The sequence below is a fragment of the Girardinichthys multiradiatus genome, chromosome 15 (assembly GCF_021462225.1).
Source record: "Girardinichthys multiradiatus isolate DD_20200921_A chromosome 15, DD_fGirMul_XY1, whole genome shotgun sequence".
NCBI lineage: Eukaryota > Metazoa > Chordata > Actinopteri > Cyprinodontiformes > Goodeidae > Girardinichthys > Girardinichthys multiradiatus.
Window position 1 is genome coordinate 25,175,274 of NC_061808.1, and position 26,629 is coordinate 25,201,902.

General features: G+C 42.1%; 1 protein-coding gene across 2 annotated transcripts in view; it reads right to left on the bottom strand.

The window, feature by feature from the left end:
• The window catches only part of LOC124881697 (bromo adjacent homology domain-containing 1 protein-like), a 67,471-nt gene that overhangs the window by 7,450 nt on the left and 33,392 nt on the right, over positions 1-26,629 (bottom strand). For both annotated transcript variants that reach the window (XM_047387422.1, XM_047387423.1), the window contains exons 2-4: positions 8,062-9,819; positions 5,003-5,358; positions 4,763-4,922 (exon numbers count right to left, since the gene is read on the bottom strand). In XM_047387422.1, the coding sequence (XP_047243378.1) occupies positions 4,763-4,922; positions 5,003-5,358; positions 8,062-9,799 (2,254 nt within the window). In that variant the 5' untranslated portion in view covers positions 9,800-9,819. The remainder of the gene's footprint in view (positions 1-4,762; positions 4,923-5,002; positions 5,359-8,061; positions 9,820-26,629) is intronic.

A 26,629-nucleotide genomic window follows, 5' to 3' on the forward strand; every position in this document is an offset into this window, starting at 1 on the left:
ATGGCGTGTAGACACAGTATCTCCTAGCGTTTTTCCATCAAAGTCAACCGGTTCGACTGTCACGGCACCGTTGCTGTTGTTATTCGGACACGTGGTGGGTGCCTTCCAGTTATTTATACTACTTTGCATATGTATTTATGGGCGGACACCGGGCTGTTCAAGAAAATGGTCAGAATCAGAATCAGCTTTATTGCCAAGTTTGTACAGACAAACAACAACGTGTGACTCCGGCACACATTGCTCTCAGTGATTTTTTTAAAATAATATATAATAATGAAAATAAAAAAAAATCTTTTTAAATGCACATAAATAGACAATTGATTTTACAATAGAAAAAATGTCAGATCAGTCCAAGTATGCATGGTGTTGTTCTGGAACTCTGACAATCAAATGTTCATCAGAGAAACAGCCAGGGGGAAGAAACTGTCTCTGTGGCAGCGGGTTTTAGCAGACGGCGCTCTGTAACGCTAACCCAAGGGTAGAAGTCTAAACAGTTTGTGTGCAGGATGTGCAGGATCTGCAGAGGTTTTAGCTGCCCTTTTCCTGACCCTAGACTTGTATAAGTCCTGGATAGAGGAAAGGTCAGCCCAGATGATTCTTTCTGCAGACCTGATTGTTCGTTGCAGTCTGGACCTGTCCTTTTTTCGTGGATGAGCCAAACCACACTGAGATGGACGAAGACAGGACACACTGAATTATGGCAGAAGATGGTAGAAGATGACCAGCAGCTCCTGTGGAAGGTTCTTCTCGAGGTGCCTTATGAAGTACAATTTCTGCTGGGCCTTCCTCCGAACATTGTCTATGTGTGAAGACCATCTCAGGTCTTGAGAAATGGTGGTTCCTAGGAACCGGAAGTGGTCCACAGCAGAAACAGTGTTGCTGAGGATGGTGAGGTGGGTATCTGGGGGTGGTGTTCTCCAAAGGTCCACCCTCATATGCACAGTCTTGAGTGGGTTAAGTTCCAGTTGGTTCTGACCACGCCAGTGTACCAGCCGATCGTCCTCTAAGATGAGTCTGTATGGAGACTCATCACTGTCCTGAATTGGATCAATAACAATGGTGTCATCTGCAAACTTTAGGAGTTTCACAGATAGGTCCATTGAGATGCATTCATTTGTGTAGAGCGAGAAGAGGAGTGGGGAGGGAACACACCCCTGGGGGGCACCAGTGCTTATTGATCTTGTGCGGGAGAAGATGCTTCCCAGTCTCACCTGCTGCTGTCGGTTCTTCAGGAAGGTGTTGATCCACAGACAGGTGGAGGCAGGGAATTTGAGCTGGATGAGCTTCTGGTGGAGGATGTCTGGGCTGAATGTGTTGAAGGCCGAGCTGAAGTCCACAAACAGGATCCTGGCATACATCTCTGGGTGGTCGAGGTGATGCAGGATGAAGTGCAGTCCGAAGTGGACTGCATCATCTGCCGACCTGTTTACCCGGTAGGCAAACTGCAGGGGGTCTAGCAGGGGGCCTGTGATGTCCTTCAGGTGCTTCAACACCAGTCGCTTAAAGGATTTCATGACCACAGACATCAGGGTGATAAGCCTGTAGTCATTTAATCCTGTGATGGTGGGTTTCTTGGATACTGGGATGATGGTGGAGCGTTTGAAGCAGAAGGGAACCTCACACAGCTCCAGTGACTTGTTTAAGATCTCAGTGAAGATGGGTGCCAGTTGGTCGGCGCAGGCTCTCAGGCATGATGGGGAGACATTATCAGGTCCTGAGGCCTTCTTTGTTTTCAGGCGCTGAAAGAGCCTATTTACATCTTCCTCTGAGATCCTTATTGCAGGAAGGGGGTCTGAAGGTAGGGGGGTGGTTGGTGTATGGAAAGAATTTGTGTCTGAATGGGATGTGGAGAAGTTGGGTTGAGTTGCGAACTGCTGCTTTTCATACCTGCATTAGAAACCCTTCAATTAATTTGCCAGGCGAGGATTCTGCTCAAGGTTGGGGGAATGGCACCTGTAGGCAGTCAGGTTTTACAAACCATTCCAAACAGCAGAACGTCTCTATCTCAGAAGCTTTTCTTTAGCTCCTCACTGTAGCTTATCTTCACTGCTGTGATCTCCTTGGTCAGTTTGTTCCTGGCCTGCTTATACAGGGCCCGGTCCCCACTGCTGTGAGCCTCTTCCTTATCCCTACGCTGCTGCCACAGATGAGAAGTGAACCTACGTTTATTGTCATGGTATGTGCAGAAGGTCTTGGTCTGCACACACATGTCCTCACAGAAACTAATGTATGATGTCACCACTTCAGTGAGTTGGTTTAAATAAGTGGCTGACGTTTCAAAAACAGTCCAACCTGTGCAGTCAAAGCGGGCCTGTAACATCTGCTTTGAGTCAACAGTTCGAACCACAAGTTTAAAAGCTTTTAGTTACTGCCTGCAGGTTGGGATGAGATGGATCAGAGAGTGTTCAGGAAGTCCCAAAGCAGCCCTGGTGAAGTTGTGTAGCAGTGGTCCAGAGTGTTCTAATCACTGGTGGGACCCCTAATGTCCTGTCTGTATTTAGGAAGTTGATTGGGGAGGTTTGCACAGTTAAAATCCCCAAGAACAATGATGAGAGAGTCTGGATGTTATTATATGTTTTTTCCATGTCTGTTATCAGCTCAGGCAGTTGTTTTTCAGCTTCTGAAGTGGAGGCTTGAGGTGATAAATAATCGCCAACCAGTACAAACGAGGAGAATTCCCTCAGTGAATAAAACACTTTACAATTCATGAGAAATGATTCCAGGTCAGGACTACAAGACTACAGGACTACAGGTCAGGACTACATGTCTTCTTCAACACTTTGATATCTTTGCACCAACCCTCGTTTATATAGAAGCAGATTCTGCCTCCTCGTTTTCCCCCCACCGACAAGTCTGCTGTGCGGGGCGTTCTTAACAGCTGAAACCCTGGTATCAGAAGTGCGATGTCCAGGGTGTTCTCACTCAGCCAGGTTTTGGTAAAGCAGAGGGCGGCAGATCCGCAGAGGTCCGAGATTTTACAGGTGAGAAGAAGCAGTTCATCCATCTTGTTGGCCAGGGAACGCACATTTGCCAGTTGGATTGAAGGCAAGGGTGCACGAAGCACCCACTGTTGGAGGTCCACGAGCACGCCGACTCTCTTACATCTCCGCCGTCTCCGGCGGTATAGCCCATTGAGAGTCACCGCTTCGCTAGCCAGGATCCCTGTGAAGCTGGAGTTGATGAATTATGGTGAAAAATGCTAACACAGGATTGTCTGATGTTTAGAAGTTCCTCTCTGCTGAAAGAGACCATTGAGTGGTGGCAGAAAGCACCACAAAAACATGCATGTTCCTTTCTATTTACTCAGTATTTGGTTGGGGCTCCTTTTGCATGAATTACTGCATCAATGCAGCGTGGCATGGAGGCGATCAGCCTGTGGTTCTGCTGAGGTGTAAAGAAAGTCCAGGTTGCTTTGATAGTGGCCTTCAGGTCTTCTGCATTGTTGGGTAGATACTCTATGGGGTTCAGGTCAGGTCAGTTTGCTTGAAAATCAAGTGCAGTAACACCATGGTCACTGCACCAGCTTTTGATACCTTTGGCAGTATGGGCCGGTACCAAATCCTGCTGGAAAATTAAATTAGCATTTCCATAAAGCTTGTCAGCTAAAGGAAGCATGAAGTGGTCTAAAATGTCTTGGTTGTTGGCTACGTTGCCTGTGGACCAACACCAGCAGATGACTTGGTTTCCCAAATGATCCCTGACTGTGGAAACGTCACACTGGACTTCAAGCAAGGTGGATTCTATGCCTTTCCATGCTTCCTCCAGACTTTGAGACCTTAATTTCCAAATGAAATGCAAACTTTACTTTCCCCTAAGAAGAGAACTTTGGACCATGGAGTAAAAGTCCAGTTGTGTTTCTCCTTGGCCCAGGTAAGAAGCTTCTGACGTCTCTGATTCAGGAGTGGTTTGACCTAAGGACTGTGACATTTGTAACCCATGTGTAAAATTTGTCTTTGTGTGGTGGGTCTTGATGCACCGACCCCAGCCTCGGTCCACTCCTTTGGGAACTCCCCCAAATTCTTGAATGGATTTTGTTTGACAATCCTCTCAAGGCTGCGGTTATTCCTGTTGCTGATGCACCTTTTCCTAACACTCTTTTACCTTCCACTCAACTTTCTATGAATATACAGCACTCTGTGAACAACCAGCTTCTTTGGCAATGATCTTTTGTGGTTTACTCTCCTTGTGGACGTTGTCAATGACTGTCTTCTGAACATCTGTCCAGTCAGTAGTCTTCCCCATGATTGTGTAGCCTACTTGACCAGACAGAGAATATTTAGAGGCTTAGGCAACTTTTGCATGTGTTATGAGTAGCTGATAAGGGTGTGACACCATGACTTTCCAATATTAAACTTTTTCACAATATTGATTTCTTTTTTAGATGTACCTGTAATTATTAGTCAAATTAATAGGTCATGCTGTTGATTCCAGTTTCAAACATCCAGCATCCCGAGGCGAGTAACTTTTCATCAGTTGCGACAGAGTTACCATATTTTTGCATAATATTAAGTATTGTTATTGTTGGGTCATAGAGTTGTGTATATGCTGTAGTGTTAACACAGATGTCATATACATATCCTGAGAGTCGCAGTGCTCATCCAGCAGAATTAAGATGATTTCTACTCATCCTGCAGAAAAAAATTCTGTCACTTTCTAGTTCAGCTGTTAATCAAATTATTTATGTTAAAATGAAATGTTTTTTGTGTGATTTATAGATAATTTGCACCCTGACTTCTACCACCCTTCTTGTTTTTTTGCTTACCTGTTTTAGGGTCCTCCCACAACGCTGATATCTTGGCAACATATGGTAGGGATTTCTTCCTTGGACCAGATCGTAGTAGTACAGTGTCTCTGACACGTATCACTTCGCCGTCCCTTTCCACTCCCTCGTAACACCTCCGCATTGCCGCCTCATCTTCTCCCTGACATTAAAATTCTCTTTATAAAGAGAAACAATGTGGGAACTATCCGATACTTTTCTTTCTAGAGACAAGTAACCTACCGCAATAAAGACCTCCCTCTCTGTGGGGATGCCAACAGGCCGCCAGCCATTTGTGGCACGTCTACGGCTGATCTTCTTCTGTTTGCTGGTGCCAAGGATCGGCACTGGGGACGCCTGTTTCGCTAGGAGCCGTGTGTGGCCCATGGAGGAGCCGTTGGAGGCCTTTGTGCTCTGAGGGCATTCCTTAACTAGCTTTAACCTGGCCTGGGGCTGATCTCGGCCAGACAGGGGGGTCAAAAGGTGAGCTTTAGTCTGTGTTGAAGTGGGCACGCTGGATAGTGGACATTGGGAAATTGGCATGGTGGGGGGAACCAGAAGGGAAGGACTGTGGTCACTCTGTGGGGTTGTGTAAGCCTCTGCAAAAAAGAACGGAGGTATATTATAAATAAAAACAAAAATTTACTTTCATCCACCCTGGGCATTTTAATTTCATCCCAGTTTCATTGTACAGACTCAGTTGGTCTGGTATAACCTTAATCTTAATTCAGACAATATTAGCAAGAATAACTTACAAAGATATAACATGTTGGGCCTTGACTTGGCTAAATTAAGCAATTTATAGTACTGTAAAAACTATTTGCCTCTTTACAGATTTCCCCTTTTCTCTGCTCAATTGTTAAGTGTTTCAGCTCATTAAACAAATGCTAATATTGATCATCTGAGCAAATACAAAAATATTTTTTCAACTGATGATTTCATTTATTAGGGGAAAAAGCTATCCAATCTAGCCTGGCCCTATGTGGAAATATAATTGCCCCAGTTGTTAAATCATAATAAATTGTGATCAGTCTGAAGTGTCCCAAAGCCATTTCTAAGGCTTTGGCACAGCGGCGAACCACAGTGAGAGAAATTATCCATAAATAGGAAAAAAAAAAAAAAAAAAACATTGAACATGGACTAAGAAGAAAAACCTTTTGGAAGGTATGTGTCCTGTTACATCTGACGTAAAACTATCACAGCATGTCAAAAGTAGGACTGTGAAATTCTGGGCCTAGTTTGCTGTTTAAGGACCTCAATGACTTACCACAATTGAAATGTTGAAGGTGAATGTCCGGATATCAATTTGTGACATTAGGCTCAAGAGTACTTGAGTTATGCAGAGGGACAATAATCTAAACATCCAATCCAGTTTGGTTTGGATAACCTTTTTCCCTTAACTAATGAAACAATCATTTGAAACATGGTTCTTGCATTTCTCCACTTATCTTGAGTCTAATGTGTGATATTAAAATTTGTTTTAATTATCTGACACATTCAAGTGTCACAAAAAAGCAAAAACAGCAGAAATCTGTCGGGGAGGCAAATATTCTTTCATCACATCGTCATGCATTGTGAAAATATAATAAGATCACAGTGAATATGAATATGAAAAGATGGCAGATATAGAGAGTACAGACGCTGTGTTCTTGGATGCATCTTTTGGGATACAATGAATTTAATTTTTACCTCTGTTTATGTTTAAACACACAAAGCCTGCAGGCAAGGAAGTATGTTTCTGCTCCCAGATGCTTTGTGGTTTCAATTTTCAGTTTGTAGTTATGTTAAGAAATCATGTTTTAGGGAATATTTGCACACATTTAGAAACAGTACAACAGAGAAAAAAAACATACTAGGTGAAACATAATGTCAGAATCACCCTGAGCATAACATCCCCATTGTAAAACATAGTGGTGGCAACATCATGCTGTGGAGATACTTTACATAAGGCAGGAACAGAGATGCTGGTTTATGGAGAGACAGATGGAGATTAATACAGGGCATTCCTAGAAGAAAACCTGTTAGAGAAAGGAACTCAAGTCTCTTAATCTGCAGAGCTGCTACAGACACACATGAGAATAGCTGCAGCTTTACGTGGAAGCAATAAAACAAAGACATCAGCTATGACCCAGGCATCAATAAAGACAACCTACTGTCTAACATTATCAGTTAACAAGAGCAGAGCCATGAATTGCTCAAGGCTGCTGTTCTTCTTCCAACATGAAAACAGTCAGTTGCAGGCATCTAGAAAAAGGTTGCTTTTGTTTTGATGTGTGACATCTTGATTTATTATTGGCACGTATGTGGAATTATTCCACGTATGTGGAATAATTTAAGGCATCCTTGGGTATGTTTTCTACATCTCTGAAGGTGACACATTCATCTGCTCCAACAATGTCCAACTGTCATATATATTGCTCAAGAAGGAGACGGGTTCTGTGTGCCGGAGATCAAGTTCTGTATCGAAATGGACTGAGGAAGCCACTCAGAGAAGCTACTACTCCAAAGGCAACCTAAAAAGACAGATTACAGTTTGCAACATGCACTCAGGGGCCATAGCCTAAATTTTTGGAGACATGTCCTGTGATCTGATGAAACACTCCCGCTGTGTACAGGGGTGGCACTATCATGTTGTTGGGGTGTTTCGATGCACGTCAAAATGAATGGAATAACAAGGAAAGAACATGATGAAGAAATATTGAAGCCACGCCTTAAGGACGTTACAGCTTGGGAACAAATAGGTATTCAATGACCCCAAACATACCGCCAACTTAGATATAAAGTTAATGTTTTGGAATGGCCATCACAAAGCCCTGAATTTGGTGAGCAGAGCTGAAAAGGGGTCAGTGAGTTAGATGGGCAATAGTCAGACTCAATTACACCAGTTCTGCCAAGAGGAATGGGCCAAAATTCCAGCAAACTATTGTGAGAAGCTTGCAAAACCAAAACCTTTGAACCAAGTCATACAGTTTAAAGGAAATTCTAATGCCTTTTAAATTCTAAATTAGATAAACAAAATGTAGAAGAAATTATTTATCTTAATTCTGGCATTTAGCAATTTGAAAAGGTATCCTAACTGACCCGAAACAAAAAAAGTTTGTTTCAATGTTCGACAGTGACAAAAAAAACAAAAAACGCTATGTGTATGTAATGTATGTAAATATTCAGTTTTACCTGTATTTAATTATTGTCAAAAACAACCTATTCATCATTAATTATTGTTTTAACACCGTCGGAAATATATTTTACTTGCTTCAGTGAGTTAAGCTGAGAGGCTTCAGTGGTTTTTAATTTTCACTCACCTGTCTTAATGCTGTGTGTGCATCTGGTACAGCCTGCACTGAAAGAACAACCCCTGCCCGTTACTGCAGGCAGTGCGCTGTAGCTGTAGCCACTGATCCCGCAGGCATCGCTATAACAGGGGGAAGCCACAGAGTTGCAGTACGCGGGATGGCCTAAACTCGATGGGTGCGACACCTGACCTCCTAGAAGCTTGGATCCAGTAATATGACTGGGGCACAAACTCGTGGAGCTAAAGTTGAGAGGCCGTGTGGCCAGGGCTCCTGATGTCTGTCCAGTGTGTGTTGGGTGGGTGATGTGAACGTAGTAGCTGGGGAAGCAGTGGTCAGCAGTGCAGAGGCATGGGTGGGGGGTAAGGGTAAGTGCTCTGTGTGGGTGGGAATGTGTGAGAGATGATGGGGTTACTAGGCACTCTGGCTTCACGGGGGTCATGGCTGAGTTTAGTGACTGGTCATCTGAGTCCCCGTAGGGCTGCTGGCCAAGGAAGCAGGCCAAGCGGTGGCAGTACTCCACAGACCCCTCTGGGGGACAGCAGTAGTATGGGCTAAATTCGGTCTCCAACTGCTCTTCCTTCACCTGCTTTAGTGGGTATCCTAACATGCTACGAGACTGATAACCTGGTTTGGTCAGGCGTTGGGTGCAGTTACCCGTCTCCCACTCCACCTTGGGCTCAAAGTCTGCTTTCTTCTTGCAGGCTGTGCAGCCACTGAGCAGGGGCGGGAGCTTTTTGCCTTTCTGCTTGTGGCGCTTGTTTTGGGGTTTGACGCTGTGGTGCTGCTTTGGGGTCGAGGCTTCAGTAGGAGCCATGGAGTTGGCTGTGACCGTTGCTGTCGGTATGGCCTTTACTCTCTGTTTACTGGTGGCAGAGGAGCTTGTTAACTTCAGCAGGGCTGCAGCGTTGAGTCCAGCTAGTCGTCTTGGTGTAGGTGCATCTAAACATTCCTGACTCATCCAAACAGTTTCATCACCTCGACTAGCTTTAGCCTTCTTCTTCAGCTTAGGACTTTGGCACTGCTCAACCTTGTTGGGTGTAGAGACTTTAGTAATGTTCCCTCGTGAAGCTTTTAGACTTCTGGCTGGATCCAGAGAAACTGCTCCATCCAGAGATTCCTTCTGCCTTCTGGCCTGTTTGGCTGCTGGTTGGGCATCAGTGGCTCTTTCAAGCAGTAAACTATTCACCGCCTCAGCATTGAGAGATGCCAGTCTGCGCTTGCGTGGTTGTAAGTCTTTGAGCTCAGGATAGTCAGCTAAACTTTTATGTTTTGATTTTAGTTTATTTTTTGGTGATGACTTTGCCTTTAATCCGGCTCTGGTTTTGCCCATTTTGGATTTGGTTTTGTGCCTGTGTTTTCCTTCTTTACGTTTAGACCTGACCTTTTCACGTGAGCTTTCTTCCAAACGAGTAAGGAGAACATGGCAACTTAGCCCCTCCTCCTCTGAATTTCCAGTCCGACCACGCAGAGGGTACAACTTTCGGACTCGTTTCTTTTCTCGCCTTTTGTCAAACTTCCTGCTCTCATCTAATCTTCTTCCTTCCCTCTTCTCATTTATCCTCTTGACGTTCTGGTCTTTCCTTTGTCTTATGATCCCACTAATCTTCTTTGTCCTGCCAAAACGTAATGTACGCTCAGGCCAGTCACCGCCCATAGTGCCACCATGAAGCCAGGTATGGCTGGTATCCCACCAGTCAGAAATAGTGTGGTTCTGCCCGAGGGAAGCTGTCTGCCTTGTGTGAGCCATCACATGTTTCTCCAAAGTGCCTAAAGAAAAGAAGCAGAAGTTGGGTCAAAACTTTCATTTTTGCACATTCAGATCTCTGTATCTACAGAACACAACCCAAACCGAACCTTACTCTCTCAAATATGAAGTGCTCTAAATTCTTCCTGGTAGGGAGCTGCTTTGACTTTGAACTTGATCAAAAACAGTGGACCAGCACCAGCAGATGACATGGCACCCCAAATCATCACTGACTGTGGAAACTTCACACTGGGCCTCAAGCAATGTGGACTCTGTGCTTCTCCACTCTTCCTCCAGACTCTGGAATCTTGATTTCCAAATGAAATGTAAAATGTACTTTTATGTAAAATTAGGACTTTTGACTGAGCAATAGGGCAGTCTTTTTTCCTTAGCGCACGTAAGATGCTTCTGACATCTTTGCTTCAGAAGTGGCTTAACACAAGAATTGTAACAGTTGTAGCCCGCGTCCTGGTTAGGTCTGTGTGAGACGCCTTTTGAACCTCTGACCCAGTCATTGCCCATGCCTTGTGTATCTCTACCAAATTCTTTACTTGGTCTTTGCTCCACAATCCTCTCAAGGCAGCAGGTATTTCTGCTCCTAGTGCACATTTGTGAACACTTTTTCTTTCCACTTCACTTTCCTTTAGAAGATGTTTGGATACAAAACACTTGAAAACAACTAACTTATTTTGCAATGAACTTTTACTCCCTTTGTGGAGGGTGTCAATGTGTGCCTGTTGGGCAACTGTTAATTCAACAGTCTTTTTCAGAATTGTGTCTGCCACAACATCTGTGTATTAGTTTTATTATTTTTAAATTGGTCTTATGTAATATTCAAACTTTTCTGAGAAACAGAATTAGCTGTAAGCTATAAACATTAAATCCTTGAAATATATCACCATCTGATATATATGAGTCCATATGAGTCATATTACTAAAATAAAAATTGCAGTGCACCTTTATTGCTATGGCTTTATTGCCATGACTCCAAACTAGACAAAGCTAGACGAAGGCTCAATAATTATTTTGCTGTGAGACTCAGAAACAAAAGCAAAACATTTTCATATAGCTTTGTCACTTTAAATGGTTTTATTTCTAGCATCAACATCAATCAGAATTATTACATCCACTAAAGACAATCCCACTAAACGAAATATTTAAAAAACAGATTTAATACCTAAGCAATGAAATTGCAAAACAAATGATAAAACACACATTGAAAACAGATAAAATAATCCCCATTCATGCATTAATCCTTTACTATTGGGTAAATGGTAAAGCAAGGTCATAAACTGGAGGTCATAAAGCTTGGTAGTCCAACTGCCAAACTGGATGTTTTAAGATTAGTGAAAAAATTGTTATTAAAGCTGACAACTGTTGGTAATAAACTCTGGTAAATACCCTCATTTCCCATTTCATTTTATGGCATCGTAATACAAAATCTCCACCTCTGAGTTAGTAGAGCTATTTCATTTTTCTTAAAGGGATAGTTCAGATTTTTGTAGGTGAGGTTCTGAGGAGTTGTTATCAGCTGGCACTAATGTGCAGCAAACTCTAATGAAGGAGTCATGCTAAAGACTGGTCACCTTAAAAGAGCTAAAATCTTCAAAATGTTATACCAGTCATGTCAACTTCAATTTGTTTGTTTTACACAGCACTATTGCCCCTTTTCCACTAGCTTGTTATAGGCGGCATGGCTCCGCTCCACTCGGTCTTGCTCTACTCGGCACGGTAAATGTTGAATTTCCATTGACCTACTGACAGCTGGAGCTGTGGCTTGAAACCCCTCCTCCAGCCATAAGTCCAAAAACATGACTGGTAGGTTAATTGGTCTCTCTCAATTACCCTGTGTGACCAGTCCAGGATGTACCCCGCCTCTAACTTGTAGACCGCGTGAGATAAGCACCAGCTCCCTGCAACCCTCTACGGAAGAAGCAGGTATAAAAAAATGGAAGGATGGATGTGTCTTTAGTTATTGCCCTAGTTGTAATTTTGGACGTCAGAAATCCACTCTGGGATTGCCTTTAGTCAAGCTACTTTACAAAGGAAACTGTTGCTTTAAAATTACAATGCAGTACAGACAGTGTGATGATGGCCTGTCCAACTAAATCTACAGCAATACATATTGTCACTGAAATTCAGCACCACAAGTTAAAAGCCATAACAGAAGTCAGGGATATGAAGCAAACGATGCAGAAAAAGAGATGATAGCGTGATATTTCTATTAGTTTCATTCAGTTGTTTTTACATAAGTAGGCAATTACAAAACTGATGGCAGTGCCTATCGAGTGACAATGCAGAAATTGAGACAAACCTGCTAGTAACTGCATTTAAAGAGCTCATTTTATACAGATTTCCACATATAGCCATCTATTTGGGAGGCACACTGGAAAAGGTTTTTACGCTTCATTGTACATAACACATTTTTCGCCCCATACTATACAGCAATCCAACATTTATTGCTCCCATTTGAAAAGCTTAATTTGAGCTGTGTAAAGTTTGACTCTTCATAAAAGGCCCATCTGCTCTCTGTTATGGCAAAAGCAGTGGGTGGAGACACCAAAAACCAGCTGGTTGCTAGGTACTTTAATTTTAAGAGGAGAGAGATTTCTACGACCAGAATCTGAAGAAATGCTTCTAGAGAGTTAGTGTGTAAAAGATTCACGTGCTTTAAGGAAATAGTCACAATCACTTGTAAACACAGCTGTCAAATAGCAAGGTCTGTTTTCACAGCTCTATTTGAAAGCAGAAATGACCTCAAGTTATTGTTTCTCCAGAATGCTCTAATGACATCAGAGCAGTCCTATTATTAGGTGTCTTGAACAAATATTCAAATCTCTTCACAATTTGCTTTCACATTTTGTCACCTTATTAAAATAAACTTCGAGGTACATTACTGGGGTTTGATGTGACGGACCAACACAGCAGTCGTGCATAAATTGTGAAACAGAAAGAAATTTATACAAATAAAAACCTGTAAAGTGTGGCATGTATTTGTTTTCAGCATCCAGGGTAATTGTTTTGCTCTTTGCTGTTATTACAGTTGCAAGTCTTCTGGGGTATGTCTCTTCCAGTTTTTGTAAATGTTTGACAATTCTTCTTTGTAAAAAAAACTCCAGCTCATTGGATGGAGATGTGAAGCGTATTGCAACAGATTCTCTATTGGATTCAGGTCCAAACTCTGACTAGTCCATTCTAACAGATGATTAAGCTTTATTCTAAAGTATTCCATTGTAACTCTGGTGGTAAGTTAAGGTCCGTTGTCCTGCTGGAAGGTGAACCTCCACCCCAGGCTATGGCAGCCTGTAACAGATTTTCTTCAAGGATTGCCCAATTTATAGCTCAATCCATCTCTCTAACAACTCTAACCAGCATCTCTGTCTCTTCTAAAATAACAAATACCCACATGCTGCTGCCACTACCATGTTTTATAATTGATCTGAGGTGTTAGGTGAGATGTGCAGTGTAGGTTTCATGCCAAACATAGTTTTTTGCAAGCAGACCTAAAGGTTTAAATTTGATCTCAGCTGACCAGAGTGCTTACTATTGGTCCACCTAAATAAAACCTAAATAAAATACATCTAACTTGACAAATTGTTAATAAAGTCAGGTGAAATCACTTTTACATGGCATTGTACATTGACACTGAGAATGTTTTTTTTATTTTTCTAAAGCAGCGCTTAAAGCAATGACTCAATGTTTATCTACACAAGCTATTCAGGCAAATATTTAATAATTGTGATGTACGTTTAAAGAACTACCTAAAGAAGTAAAGAAGTAAGGGAAACTCTGGAGGGAAAAGTGCCTTCAACTGGAAAGAATAACTTTCTTTGCACATGACTTTAGCCCACATACTTTGCAGACCTTTTACATGTGCCTTTAAAATGATAGCAGTTCAACTAGACTTACTAGATCAATCACTGTTTTTGGTAGAAATCATATTACTACATGGCAAATAACTTACTAGTAGGTGTAGTAGAGTTATAGAAAACTAACACAATCAACATCCATTAAATGCATGTTCCTGAGACAGTGTAACTGAGTAATTGCTTGAAAGAGGCGTGTTCAAAATAATAGCAATGTGTAATTCAATTACTGAGGTCATTCATTCTGCGAAGAAACAGGTGTCAATTCGGTGGCCCTTATATAAGGATGACACAAGCACATGTTAAAAATAAGACATTGATTGGAGAGGGGAAATCATATAAACAAGTGCAGAAGATGATAGGCTGCTCAGCGAAAATGATCTCTAAGGCTTTATAACAGAAAGCAAAACCAGAGAGATGTGGAAGAAAACAAAAGATTCGAACAGATCGAAAAATATCCAGAGTGGCAAAGACTCAGCTAATGATCAGCTCCAGGGTGATCAAAGAAGGTCTGAAGTTAACGCTGAGTACTGTGACAATTAGAAGGCACCTGTGTGAAGACAATCTAGCAGCAAGAAGCCCCACACAAAGTCCCAGTGTTAAAAAAAAGACGTGCTGAAGAGGATACAATTTACCAAAAAAAAAAAAGACATCAACTGGCCTAAAGAGAAATGGGGAACATTTTGTGGACTGATAGAAGTAAGATTGTTCTTTTTGGGTCCAAGGGCAGCAGACAGTTTGTCAGATGACCCCCAAACCCTGAATTAAAGCCACAGTACACACTGAACACAGTGAAGCATGGGGTTTCAAGCATCAAGAGATGAGGGATGTTTCTCGTACTATGGTGTCAGTCAAAAAGTCTAGTTGCCTTATGCCCGAGAGGAAATTCACTTAAAACGGGTGTTTCAACAAGACGCTGCTCGGACCTTAATCAGAGCAGCATCTTGGTTCCAAACCAAGAAAATCAAAGTTATGGAGAGGTTAGCCTAATCCTCAGACCTTAATCCAATTGAAAACTTGTGAGGTGACATTAAAATGCTGCTTCTAAGACAAAACCAAGAAATGCAGAGGAATTGTGGAATGTTGTCAAGTCATCCTGAGCTGGAATACCTGTTCACAGGTGCCAGACTTTGGTTGACTCCATGCCACACAGATGTGAAAGACTTCTCAGAAACAGTGCTTGCAACTAAATATTAGTTCAGTGATTCAGAGGGATGATAAATCGTAAAACGTTTTCAGTTTATACAGCAAATATCTGTGTTTGTAAAAGGAAAATGGAGACACTGCTATTTTGTTAATCAATCCAATGTTCATTTTTCTTCATTTTCTGTCATGTGGTTAAAAGATGGATACAATTTTTGCATGTTTTTAAACACACTGCTATTGTTTTCAAAACAACTGTACCAGTCTACAAGCTACATATTGATTTTTTACCCACAACAAAAAACCTTCTACATGATGTCATGAAAGAAGTTTATCCTTGTTCTACTTTCCCCAGACTAATTATCTTTTTTTGGTCCAGCTTACAAGCACTTTTTGTCCTATGCCATTATGTTCCATAATTAGTCTCAATAGGATAATGAAATCCTCCCCATACAGCCACTTGACATGCATTTTTATCCAAATGTCTGTCTCTATTCCCCTCTTGTTAGAGATGTGAAGAGATACAAATGCTGTCATTAAAATCAAACACATTTGTTTAAATGAGCTTTTGATCACACTGTTGTTAAGAATTTAAGACCATTTTGCCAGGTTTAAATACATTTTAAAAAATGTTTTTAAGTTTTATCTGTGGTGGAGCAGACAAAAGCTGCAGACTGCTTAAACTTCATAGTCGATCCAGATTTGTCTGTAGTGTAAACACATTATAGGCTCACAACTTCAGCTGAACTGACATGTCCTTGAAAATTGAATGCTGACAGGACTATTCAGACATGTGGGATTCTGTCCGCCCCAATCTGACTGGGCCTGTGCAGCCTGAATGAGATGAGTGCAGCGTAAATGTGTGAAGCTGGCAAAAGCGAAGTGAACTTAGCTGCTGGGTTTCTGGACCAGATTGCTCGGAGAGTCTGTAACTGAATCAGCGAGATCTCAAAACGTCTGTGTGGTGCCCCACCTCACTAAATATTTACAATATCAAACAGCTTCAGGAAATGATGTCCTTACAGTCTCCTAACAAAACATTATCTGAGTGTTCATGAATAACAAAAACGGGTAGTGTACTGGTATTATGCGTCGTTACAGAGTTACTGAGAGGGAGACTCTTGGTTGTGCCTCTTGGCCAAGGTGTAGTTAGAGTGCCTTGCAAAAGTAATTATACCCCTGGAATGAGTCTTTTTTTTTTCTTTTACGTGCCTGTCCGGCAGAGTAGTACTCAGAATTGTTGTCCGAGTGCCAAGAAGAGGCCCAACAGATTTACTTTCACAAGTGGAGCATTACGGCTAACGCTATAATGCTCCACTTGATACATATAAAATTTTAAAAAACCCTTTATTCCGACTACTTTGGAATTATTTTAATTGGAATATACACGGAGACGGAAACAAATGGGAAAAAAAAAGAAGCAAGGCCCCAGCAAGAAGCCATTAGGAGTGAGCCAGCACACACCAAAGCACCCAGCCCCAGACACCGAAAACCACCAATACACCAGAGGGCATAGACACCAGAGACCGGCAGGGAGTGTTGCGGGGGGGAATCATTTAATGGGGGGCCACAGCCGATCCAAGAGAGGGGGCAGCCCAACACCCAACCTGACACAAAAACAGGCGCAAACAGTCACATTCACATTCCCACCCTCATGCGTACAGAGAAAAACACTCACACCCACACACCCAGCGTAAAGACACACAACAATGGATACTCGTATACTCACACACACACACACCATATACATACTCTCTACTCCCAAGTACAGATACAGATTCCCCAAAGGAGCAACTAGCATCCAGACCCAGGAGGTGGTACCCTTTATTCCGGGTTGGAGACAGGTAGACCACCCCAACACCAACCCAGAATAGTGCTAGCACTGCTCGAACTCGAACAACTCCGGCCCAGACCCCAACTCCCCACTCTGACCACAATCCCCAACGACCCCCGTCCTTATCCGGAGAAGGAGCCAAGAACAAAAAACGGGTCCACCTGGTTCAAACGAGCCCGCCAACCAGAGCCATCCAAGGAAGAAACAGTCCCAACTCCCCAATGAATTCCAATTTCAACCACATGAGCCCCCCACCCCCCATTGACCCCGACATGAACTTCCCAACAACCAGGACACAGACATCGAACACTATCCCCTAAACCCAATCGCCATGAATACCCTCCCCACAGGGGCACACTCCCACAGATGAGCTTCACCTGGAAAAGTCGATGAAGACACATCTATACACCTCCACACAGTGCCGCTCCAAGCAACCCCGCCGCATCCCGCCCTCCACATAGATAAGTCATTTTGTCACGATACAAACAAGAACCTCAACGTATTTTATTGGAATTAAATGTGAAAGACCATTGTGCAGCATTTGCATAGGGGTAAAGTGCCTGCCCCATGTAAAGAGGCTACAGTCTTTGACGCAGCTGTCACAGTTTCGGGTCCCCAGCCTGCTGACTGTTACTGCATGTATTCCCCTCTCTCACCACCCCAAATCCTGTTGTTTACCTTACAAAACAAAGACCACTAGTGCCACAACATAAAAAATAATGTGACAGACCAGCACAAAGAAGCAACTAATTGTGAAGTGGAAGGAAAACATTACAGCACTCTTTACTCCCTTCGTCATCATCTTCCACTTCATTCAGGACTGGGTCGCTGGGGCGGCAGACTCAGTTGAGACACCCAGACATTCCTCTCCCCAGACACCTACTCCAGCTCCTCTGGGGGAAGCCCAAGGCGTTCCCAGGCCAGCCGAGAGACATAGTCCCTCCACCGTGTCCTGGGCTGTCCCTTGGTGCTCCTCCCAGTGGGACATGCCTGGAACACCTCCCGAGGAAGGCGTCCAGGAGGCATCCGGTATAGATGCCAAAGCCACCTCAAGTGGCTCCTCTCGATGTGGAGGAGATGTGGCTCTACTCCGAGCTCCTCCCGGATGGCCGACCTCCTCACCCTATCTCTAAGGGAGTGCTTGGAGGAGCTGATCTTCATCCCAGCCGCTACACAGTCGGCTGCGAACTGCCCCAGTGCATGCAGCAGGACCATGTTATTTGCAAAAAAAAAGATGAAATCCACTGGTCCACCTTGGCTGCGCCTAGAAATGCTTTCCGTAAAAGTTATGAACAGGACCGGTGACAAAGGGTGGCCCTGCTGGAGTCCAACATGCACCGGGAACAGGTCCGACTTAGTGCCGGCTATGCGGACCAACTCCTGCTCCACTTGTACAGAAACCAGATGGCCCCTAATAAAGGGCCCCTGACTCCATACTCCTGGAGCACCCCCCACAGGGCACCACGAGGGACACAGTCGAATACCTTCTCCATGTCCACAAAATACATGTGGACCGGTTGGGCAAACCTCCATGAACCCTCGAGCACCCTGCAGAGGGTGTAGAGACCCTTTACTCCAATATCCTTAAATAAAAGCCAGTGCAAACAATTGCCTTCAGAAGTCATACATAAACTGTTTCTGGTTTAATCTCAGTATAAATCCACCTATTCTGTGAAGGCCTGAGTTGTTTTTAAAGGGAAACAGTAAACAAACAGCATCATGAAGACCAAGGAACGAAGCAGACATGTCAGGGAAATATGGAGTTAGATTGGGGCCATAAAGTTTGTCCGAAAACATTTTTTTGAAATTGAAAAGTAATTTTGAAACTGAAAAAAAAAAAAAAAAGGATTTGAAAGTTAAAAAAAATAAATATAAGCTGAAAAATATTTTAGTTTCAGTATTTAAATCTACAACACTTTTTCAGTTTCAAAAATATGTCAGTCAGTCAGTCATTTTCTACCGCTTATTCCATAGTGGGTCGCGGGGGAGCTGGTGCCTATCTCCAGCAGTCTATGGGCAAGAGGCAGGGTACACCCTGGACAGGTTGCCAGTCCATCACAGGGCAACAAACAACCACGCACACACTCATTCATACACCTAAGGGCAATTTAGAGTGACCAATTAACCTAACAGGCATGTCTTTGGACTGTGGGAGGAAGCCAGAGTACCCGGTGAGAACTCACGCATGCACGGGGAGAACATGCAAACTCCATGCAGAAAGACCCCTGGCCGGGAATCAAACCCAGGACCTTCTTGCTGCAAGGCAACAGTGCTACCAACTGCGCCACCGTGCAGCTCAAAAATATGTTTCAGTTTCATATCCTTTTTTTTTCAGTTTCAAAAAAATATTTTCAGACAAACTTTATGGCCTCAATTTAGCTCCACAGAAGTTTTGTTTGGGTTATAAAACAAACCCCAAGGCTTTGAGCATCTGGCGGGGCACAGTTCTATCTGAAAGAGAAGAAAGTATAGCACAATAGCAAAACCACCAAAACAAGACCATAGATATAAACTGAACGGCTAGGCAAGGAGAGGACTGATCAGAGAGGCAACCAAGAACCCCATTGTAACTATGGAGGAGCTGCAGAGATCCACAGCTCAGGTAAGAGAAACTCTTGACAAGACAATTACCAGTTGTGCACCCGTAAAACGTGGCCTTTAAGGAAGAGTGGCAAAAAGAAAGCCTTTTTGAAAAAAAGAAACAGTTTGCCACAGGGAGATGGTGCCAGTTCAGCCCAAAAATTAACTTTTTTGCCCTATATGCAAACAATATGTGGCAGAAAACAAACACTGCACATCACCCTGAGAACGCCACAGTGAACCATGTTGGTGGCAGCATCATTCTGTGGGGATGTGTTTCGTCAGCAGAAACAGATAATATGGTGAGAGCTGATGGGAAGATGAATTCAGCTAATTATGGAGCAAGGTTATCTGGCCTGTATGAGGAGACAGTGGTAAGCAAAGCATATTCATGTATTAGAAAGGTCCAGTCAACGTTAAGACCCAATTAAACATTTTTATTATTTAATCTATAACCAAGACCTGAAAGTTGTTGCTTACAGACTGACAGTATACTGCTTATATCCAACCTGACTGAGCTTCAGCAGTTTTGGAAAGAAGAATGGACCATGTAAAGTTGTGCAAAGCTGGTAGAGACACACCTCGAAAGCCTTGCTGCTGTGATTACAGTAAAAGATGATTCTACAAATGTGGACACTACACACATTTCTGATTTTATTAGTGTAAATCTTTAAAAATAATGCATGGTTTTCCTTCCACTTCATAAGTCTACACTACTTTGTGTTGGTGTATCACATAAAATCCCAAAAACATACCATGAAGTTCGTGGTTTGGAGGTGACAAAATGTAAAAATGTTCAGAGAAAATAAACATTTTTACAAGGGACTGTAATTTAGTGGTGTTACCTTGTGGTCTGAGAGAGACACTTGGGTCTCAAAAGACATTTTAAAGACTAAAAGGTGCATTTAATTTTGTTCCAGTAAAATTAATCAAATATCCTGACAGATAAATGACTCTTAGCAACTGAATAATCAACATCCATCATTTTCTGTCAATCACCACTTTCCAGTGTAAGACCGACCCAATCAATCACTCAGCCTTCATCAGGTTTTTAAACCCTAAACACAACGATCCACAATCCAGTAGATCCAATCAGGAGGTACATGCAGGTTAATATTTCATGGTGCGACCTCCACTAAATGTCAATCTCTCGTGTGCAAGCTCTCTGACCCAAATGCAATTTAGTTCTTTAAACACAGTTGAGCCTGGTGATCCTCAGGAAGTAATTTCCCACTTATGGGAAGATCAATGACCCTGTGCTCTATCTCTAATTGGTTGGAAAGCAGAGCATTAGATTCTCTCAGGGCATCAAACAGCAGACGCACCAGGACTCTTTCACTGTGCTCACATGCGGACAGTTTCTCAAGAATCCACTCGAGATCTCATGGACTCAACAATAAAGAGACATTCTCTCAGAAGATGCACTGGTTTCTGATTATTTTAATGATATAAAAGCCAGGAGCTGTTATAGATTTACTACATGCCTACATTCAATTCAGTATAAAAATACAAAGGATGTGATGCAAACTGCACATGAAATGTGATAACATTAGTTCAAGGCATTATCTTCAAGCATAAGCTGGACCTCCCAGAGGGTCCAAACATAAACTAAATAGAATCACAACATGACTTCCAAAGGGAGTATTTTACCCCACTTTGAATAATGAACCATTTATAAATGGCTCCTCAGATTTTTGTGTAATGTCTTACTGCTAAATTGACAATATATCTGGCACATCCACAGAATCCATTAATGTTTCACGAAGGGTAGCACTATATAACAACATTAATAAATAACTATGTGATAGTTATATGTGGGCAGTTTGCTATGGAGTATTTGGTTTGGTATAATGAAGTTTGTCCTTAGAATCAGTTAGGTTGGAAGGTAAGGATTAAATCTCACTTTAAAGCCTTACAAAAAGGCCTAAAAACAAACAAGTAGAACATTTGCATATGATAGGGTAAGACTATTTTAAGCTGTAAGCATTATATTCCACCTAATTAAGGTGTTCAGATCATGAGTTACAACCATGGCAACAATCATCATGGTAAAGACTACATTTTCTATTCTAACATTGCATGTTTGGTATAAATTCAGGCATGAAAGGACATCATGTTTTAACTTCTTTTTTCCACCATGGCAGCCTGTGATTGGCTACAACAGAGTGGAAAGTAGTGAGATAAACAAACTGTTATTCAATAGTATAAAGTAGGTCCCATGTGATGAAATACAGCCACAATAAAATTAAATGTGTAAAAAACATTAAGTTACTAATAAATCCTACTGGGTCAATGAGACTATGATACTTCCCCAAGGGCAGATGTTTTATCCAGTTGGTTTGTGTTTCTGGAGGTTTCTGGAGATAAAACCTGGTCCAGAAATCTCACCAAGATCCTCTGTTTTACTGTTAACACTTACCTTTAACTGAACTTTGCTGTTTCACAATTTTTACACAAGCTTTGAAAGAAATCCCCCCCCCCCCGTTTTTATTATCATAAAGAGAAAAACAGGCACATAAAAGCAACCATCTACCCATATACAGTACAGACCAAACGTTTTGACACACCTTCTCATTCAAAGAGTTTTCTTTATTTTCATGTCTATGAATATTGTAGCTTCACACTGAAGGCATCAAAACTATGAATTAACACATGTGGAATTATATACTGAACAAAAAAGTGTGAAACAACTGAAAGTATGTCTTATATTCTAGGTTCTTCAAAGTACCCACCTTTTGCTTTGATTACTGCTCCACACACTCTTGGCATTCTGTTGATGAGCTTCAAGAGGTAGTCACCTGAAATGGTTTTCCAGCAGTCTTGAAGGAGTTCCCAGAGATGCTGAGCACTTGTTGGCTCTTTTGCCTTCACTCTGCGGTCCAGCTCACCCCAAACCATCTCGATTGGGTTCAGGTCCGGTGACTGTGGAGTCCGGGTCATCTGTCGCAGCAGCCCATCACTCTCCTTCTTGGTCAAATAGCCCTTACACAGCCTGGAGGTGTGTTTGAGGTCATTGTCCTGTTGAAAAATAATTGATGGTCCAACTAAACGTAAACCGGATGGAATAGCATGCCGCTGCAAGATGCTGTGGTAGCCATGCTGGTCCAGTATGCCTTCAATTTTTAATAAATCCCCAACAGTGTCACCAGCAAAGCACCCCCACACCATCACACCTCCTCCTCCATGCTTCACGGTGGGAACCAGGCATGTAGAGTCCATCTGTTCACCTCTTCTGCACCGCACAAAGACACGGTGGTTGAAACCAAAGATCTCAAACTTGGACTCATCAGACCAAACCACAGATTTCCACTGGTCTAATGTCCATTCCTTGTGTTCTTTAGCTCAAACAAGCCTCTTCTGCTTGTTGCCTGTCCTCAGCAGTGGTTTCCTAGCAGCTATTTTACCATGAAGGCCTGATTCACACAGTCTCCTCTTAACAGTTGTTCTAGAGATGTGTCTGCTGCTAGAACTCTGTGTGGCATTGACCTGTTCTCTAATCTGAGCTGCTGTTAACCTGCGATTTCTGAAGCTGGTGACTCGGATGAACTTATCGTCCGCAGCAGAGGTGACTCTTAGTCTTCTTTTCTTGGGGCGGTCCTCATGTGAGCCAGTTTCTTTGTAGCGCTTAATGGTTTTTGCGACTGCACTTGGGGACACTTTCAAAGTTTTCCCAATTGTTCGGACTGACTGACCATCATTTTTTAAAGTAATGATGGCCATTCATTATTCTTTACTTAGCTGCTTTTTTCTTGCCGTAATACAAATTCTAACAGTCTATGCCGTAGGACTATCAGCTGTGTACTGTATCCACCTCCTGCACAACACAACTGATGGTCCTACCCCATTTATAAGGCTTGAAATCCCACTTATTAAACCTGACAGGGCACACCTGTGAAGTGAAAACCATTTCAGGTGACTACCTCTTGAAGCTCATCAACAGAATTACAAGAGTGTGCGGAGCAGTAATCAAAGCAAAAGGTGGCTACTTTGAAGAACCTAGAATATAAGACATATTTTCAGTTGTTTCACACTTTTTTGTTCAGTATATAATTCCACATGTGTTAATTCATAGTTTTGATGCCTTCAGTGTGAAGCTACAATATTGATAGTCATGAAAATAAAGAAAACTCTTTGAATGAGAAGGTGTGTCCAAACTTTTGGTCTGTACTGTAGTTACAAAATACCTCCAGACCTATCAGCTCATTCAGGTTAATTCGACAGTGCTGCATACATGCTTGGACACTCCCGGGAACCAGGGTGAAATGGTACACAAAACTCATGGTTCGGGATGTAAATCAGTCCCAGGCCACAAAATGTTGTTTGTTCAACGGTGTGCAAAGAATGTTAACATTGTCTGAAAATACTTTGATTTTAAAATGATTAAAAACGACCAGTATGGAAGTGACTGGAGATTTGGACCATTCAATAACGTCACAGATAAGCAGGCTTAAACAGTGCATGGATAGATTAAACAACAAAAGAATCACAGGAAAATGGTCAAGGTTGTTGATGAGAATTTTTAAGTGTGCTGACATTTGATTATAAAAATAAACTTAAGAGTTGTCTTAATAGACAAATCCAGACAAATCCAGTATATGAGTTATACTTGAATGCACCATAGAAGTGCATAGATGGGAAACGCCTCCTGATTGATGGACTCCCCTTAACACAGTAGCAACATTTTGTCATGTGTCTTCTGCCATAAAGGCTGGCAAGCAGCTGGATTTGGACTTCAGTGGACTTTTATATTTATAGTTTTTGTTTACATTTGGCTTGAGGTCATTTCAGGTGAGTAATTAAATTTAGTTTAGTGAGTGAGTTTTGTGCCTAATAGCTGTTGAAAAACACTCCCATAAAACTTTGGTATGCTCCACCTTTCTTTTTCCATTGTAGCTGAACAAGAAACTATAATGATCCCAAATAACAGACTTTTAAAGTTTTTAAAGTTCCACACTGGAACATATGCCCCTTTTTCACTGGCTTCGAATTTACCCCACTTGACTCCACTCGGCTCGCTTTGCAAGCATTTTCATTACTGTTTTTTCCGTACCGGTAACTACTTATTTGGTCCCTGCTCCTAAGCAGGTCTGACTGGGGCTGAGTCGGGACTACAAGTGACATGAACATACTGAAGCAGGTTCTTCAAGACAAACACCTTCAGAGCTTCAAAAGACAATTCTTCAAAATACTTTGTGATCAGATGAAGAGATCCGAAGCAACAACGGTGGAGTGTGAACAATCCTGTCTCCTGATCCAAGTCAGTTTGTATTGAACAAAATAAGAGAAACTGACATCTGGGCTCCACATCTGTCCTTTATTGATTTCAGATTCACCTTCGCCTGTTGTACTCATGGTGATGCAGCAGGTTTTCGTCAACTTATGTAACCATTGCTGCTCTTTGCGCGTAATGCACGGATGTGCAATGTCACCCAATAAAAAGGAAACACTGTAATTATAAATGAGGCGAATACCGAAACTGAATCTGATATTGGCATTGACATCTATGTGCTGCTTGTGTTTAAAATATCAGGTGAGTGCAATGTTTCTGCTTTCTATGGTTTATAGTATGTGTGTCATTTGACCTGAATATGATATATGCACACCCAGCCTCCACAGTGCATAACAGAACTCAGATAGAGGATTTGGTAAATGACTAACAAGGAGATGCATGGTATTGATCACTGGGACGTCAGCGACAGCTGTTAAAAGGAACAAGAGTCTAGACTTGCTAAAAATATAGTTTTTTTCACTATGACACCAATCTCAAGACTATTAGGATCTTCAAATAGAGATTTGCCAGATTTTTATTTACACAATATAAAAAGACGCATCATATAACTTATTTTCTCACAGTCTGATGTTAAATCAGACTAAAAGTTTAATGTTTTAAATCAGTTAGAATTTTTACTTAATTCAAATTCCTAAGTTTTCATACACTAAGATTGCTATGCTTAAAAGCTACTGGAGAAGTCCAGATGATGGTGTCATGGCTTTGTAAGGTTCTCCCAGGTTAATTCACAGCAATAATTGGAAGCTCACCTCTGGATGTATTTTAATGCAACCCAAACAAACTGCTTCCAAAATGACATCATAAAAAAGATTTTTTTTTAATTCAAATAAATCACCCCACATATCAGACAGATCTGTGGACCTCCACAAAAGTCTTCACAAATCTGGTTTATCCAGTTTTTAAATGCCTGAAGGTGCCATCTTGATCTGTATGTGCATGGGAATTTCCAGTCATCGTACTATTCCGGTTGGGTTCAGAGATGAACATGTTTTGGTGTGAAATGTGTGCATCATCTCCAGTAAAACAGCAAAAAGACCTTGTGAAGATGCTGACAGAAGCTGGTAAGGGAGTATCATTATCCACAGTGAAACGAGTCCTGTACTGATGGCCTGAATGGCCGCTCAGTGATGAAGATGACACTACATTAAAAGTCAGATTACAATGTTCCAAATGTACTCAATGGCAAAGATACAAATTTGTTTAGAGGAAAGGTGTGTGAGCAGGGTGGCCTATAAACCTGATTCGTTACACCAGTTCTGTTAGGAGGAATGGGCCAAAAGTCCAGGAAACTATCGTGAGAGGCTTGAGGAAAAAAAAAAAAATTCAGTTTAAAAGACAATGAAACCTTTAAGAAACTTCTCTTTCTTGTTGTTCTGGCATTTAGCTAATAGTTATGCCTGTGCTCGTCCTAACTGAGCTAAAAGACTGAACATTTATTTAGACTTAATGTCAGACTGAGAAAAAAAACTTGGGTCATTTCAAACAGTGAGTGAAAACATCTGGTTTTAACTGCATTAGGGCAGCACAATATGAGTAACCTATTTCATTGTAATACTACTGAGGAAAACTTTTTTTACCGTTTCACTACGTCCCCTCAACTCTCAGTGAGTTTCAGTTATCTGAGCCGTTAAAAATATGCATCCAGAGTGGGCTTTAAGGGCAGACAGAATCCATCCATCTGAACAAATATATAATCAATATACAGAGTGTGAATGCCTGACACTTGAAATATAATATCCTAATAAATACTGATTCAAGCAGTCGTCTGTGACTGCAATATAACACACACCGGGAAATATGGCATCAGGCTTAGAGGAGCTAACTCTCATTCCAGTAGCTTTGCACTCAGCTGTGAACTGCTTCAACCCACCCTAAGAGTCAGGGCATAAGACACCAACAGAAGCACCTCACCTCCAGAAAGCCAAGATGAGAACCTTACTACACCTTGAGATCCTGTCTATTAATAACACAAAAAGGATGGTTGACAAGGAGCAGCCCTGATGGCCAACCTTGGCTTTGTCCTGAGGAAGTTGATACAGCTTTTGCTTTTGGTACAACGGCTCGATTGCCCCTAAACGCATCCCAGGCACCCTGTCCTCCAATCAGCTCTGCTTTGTTAG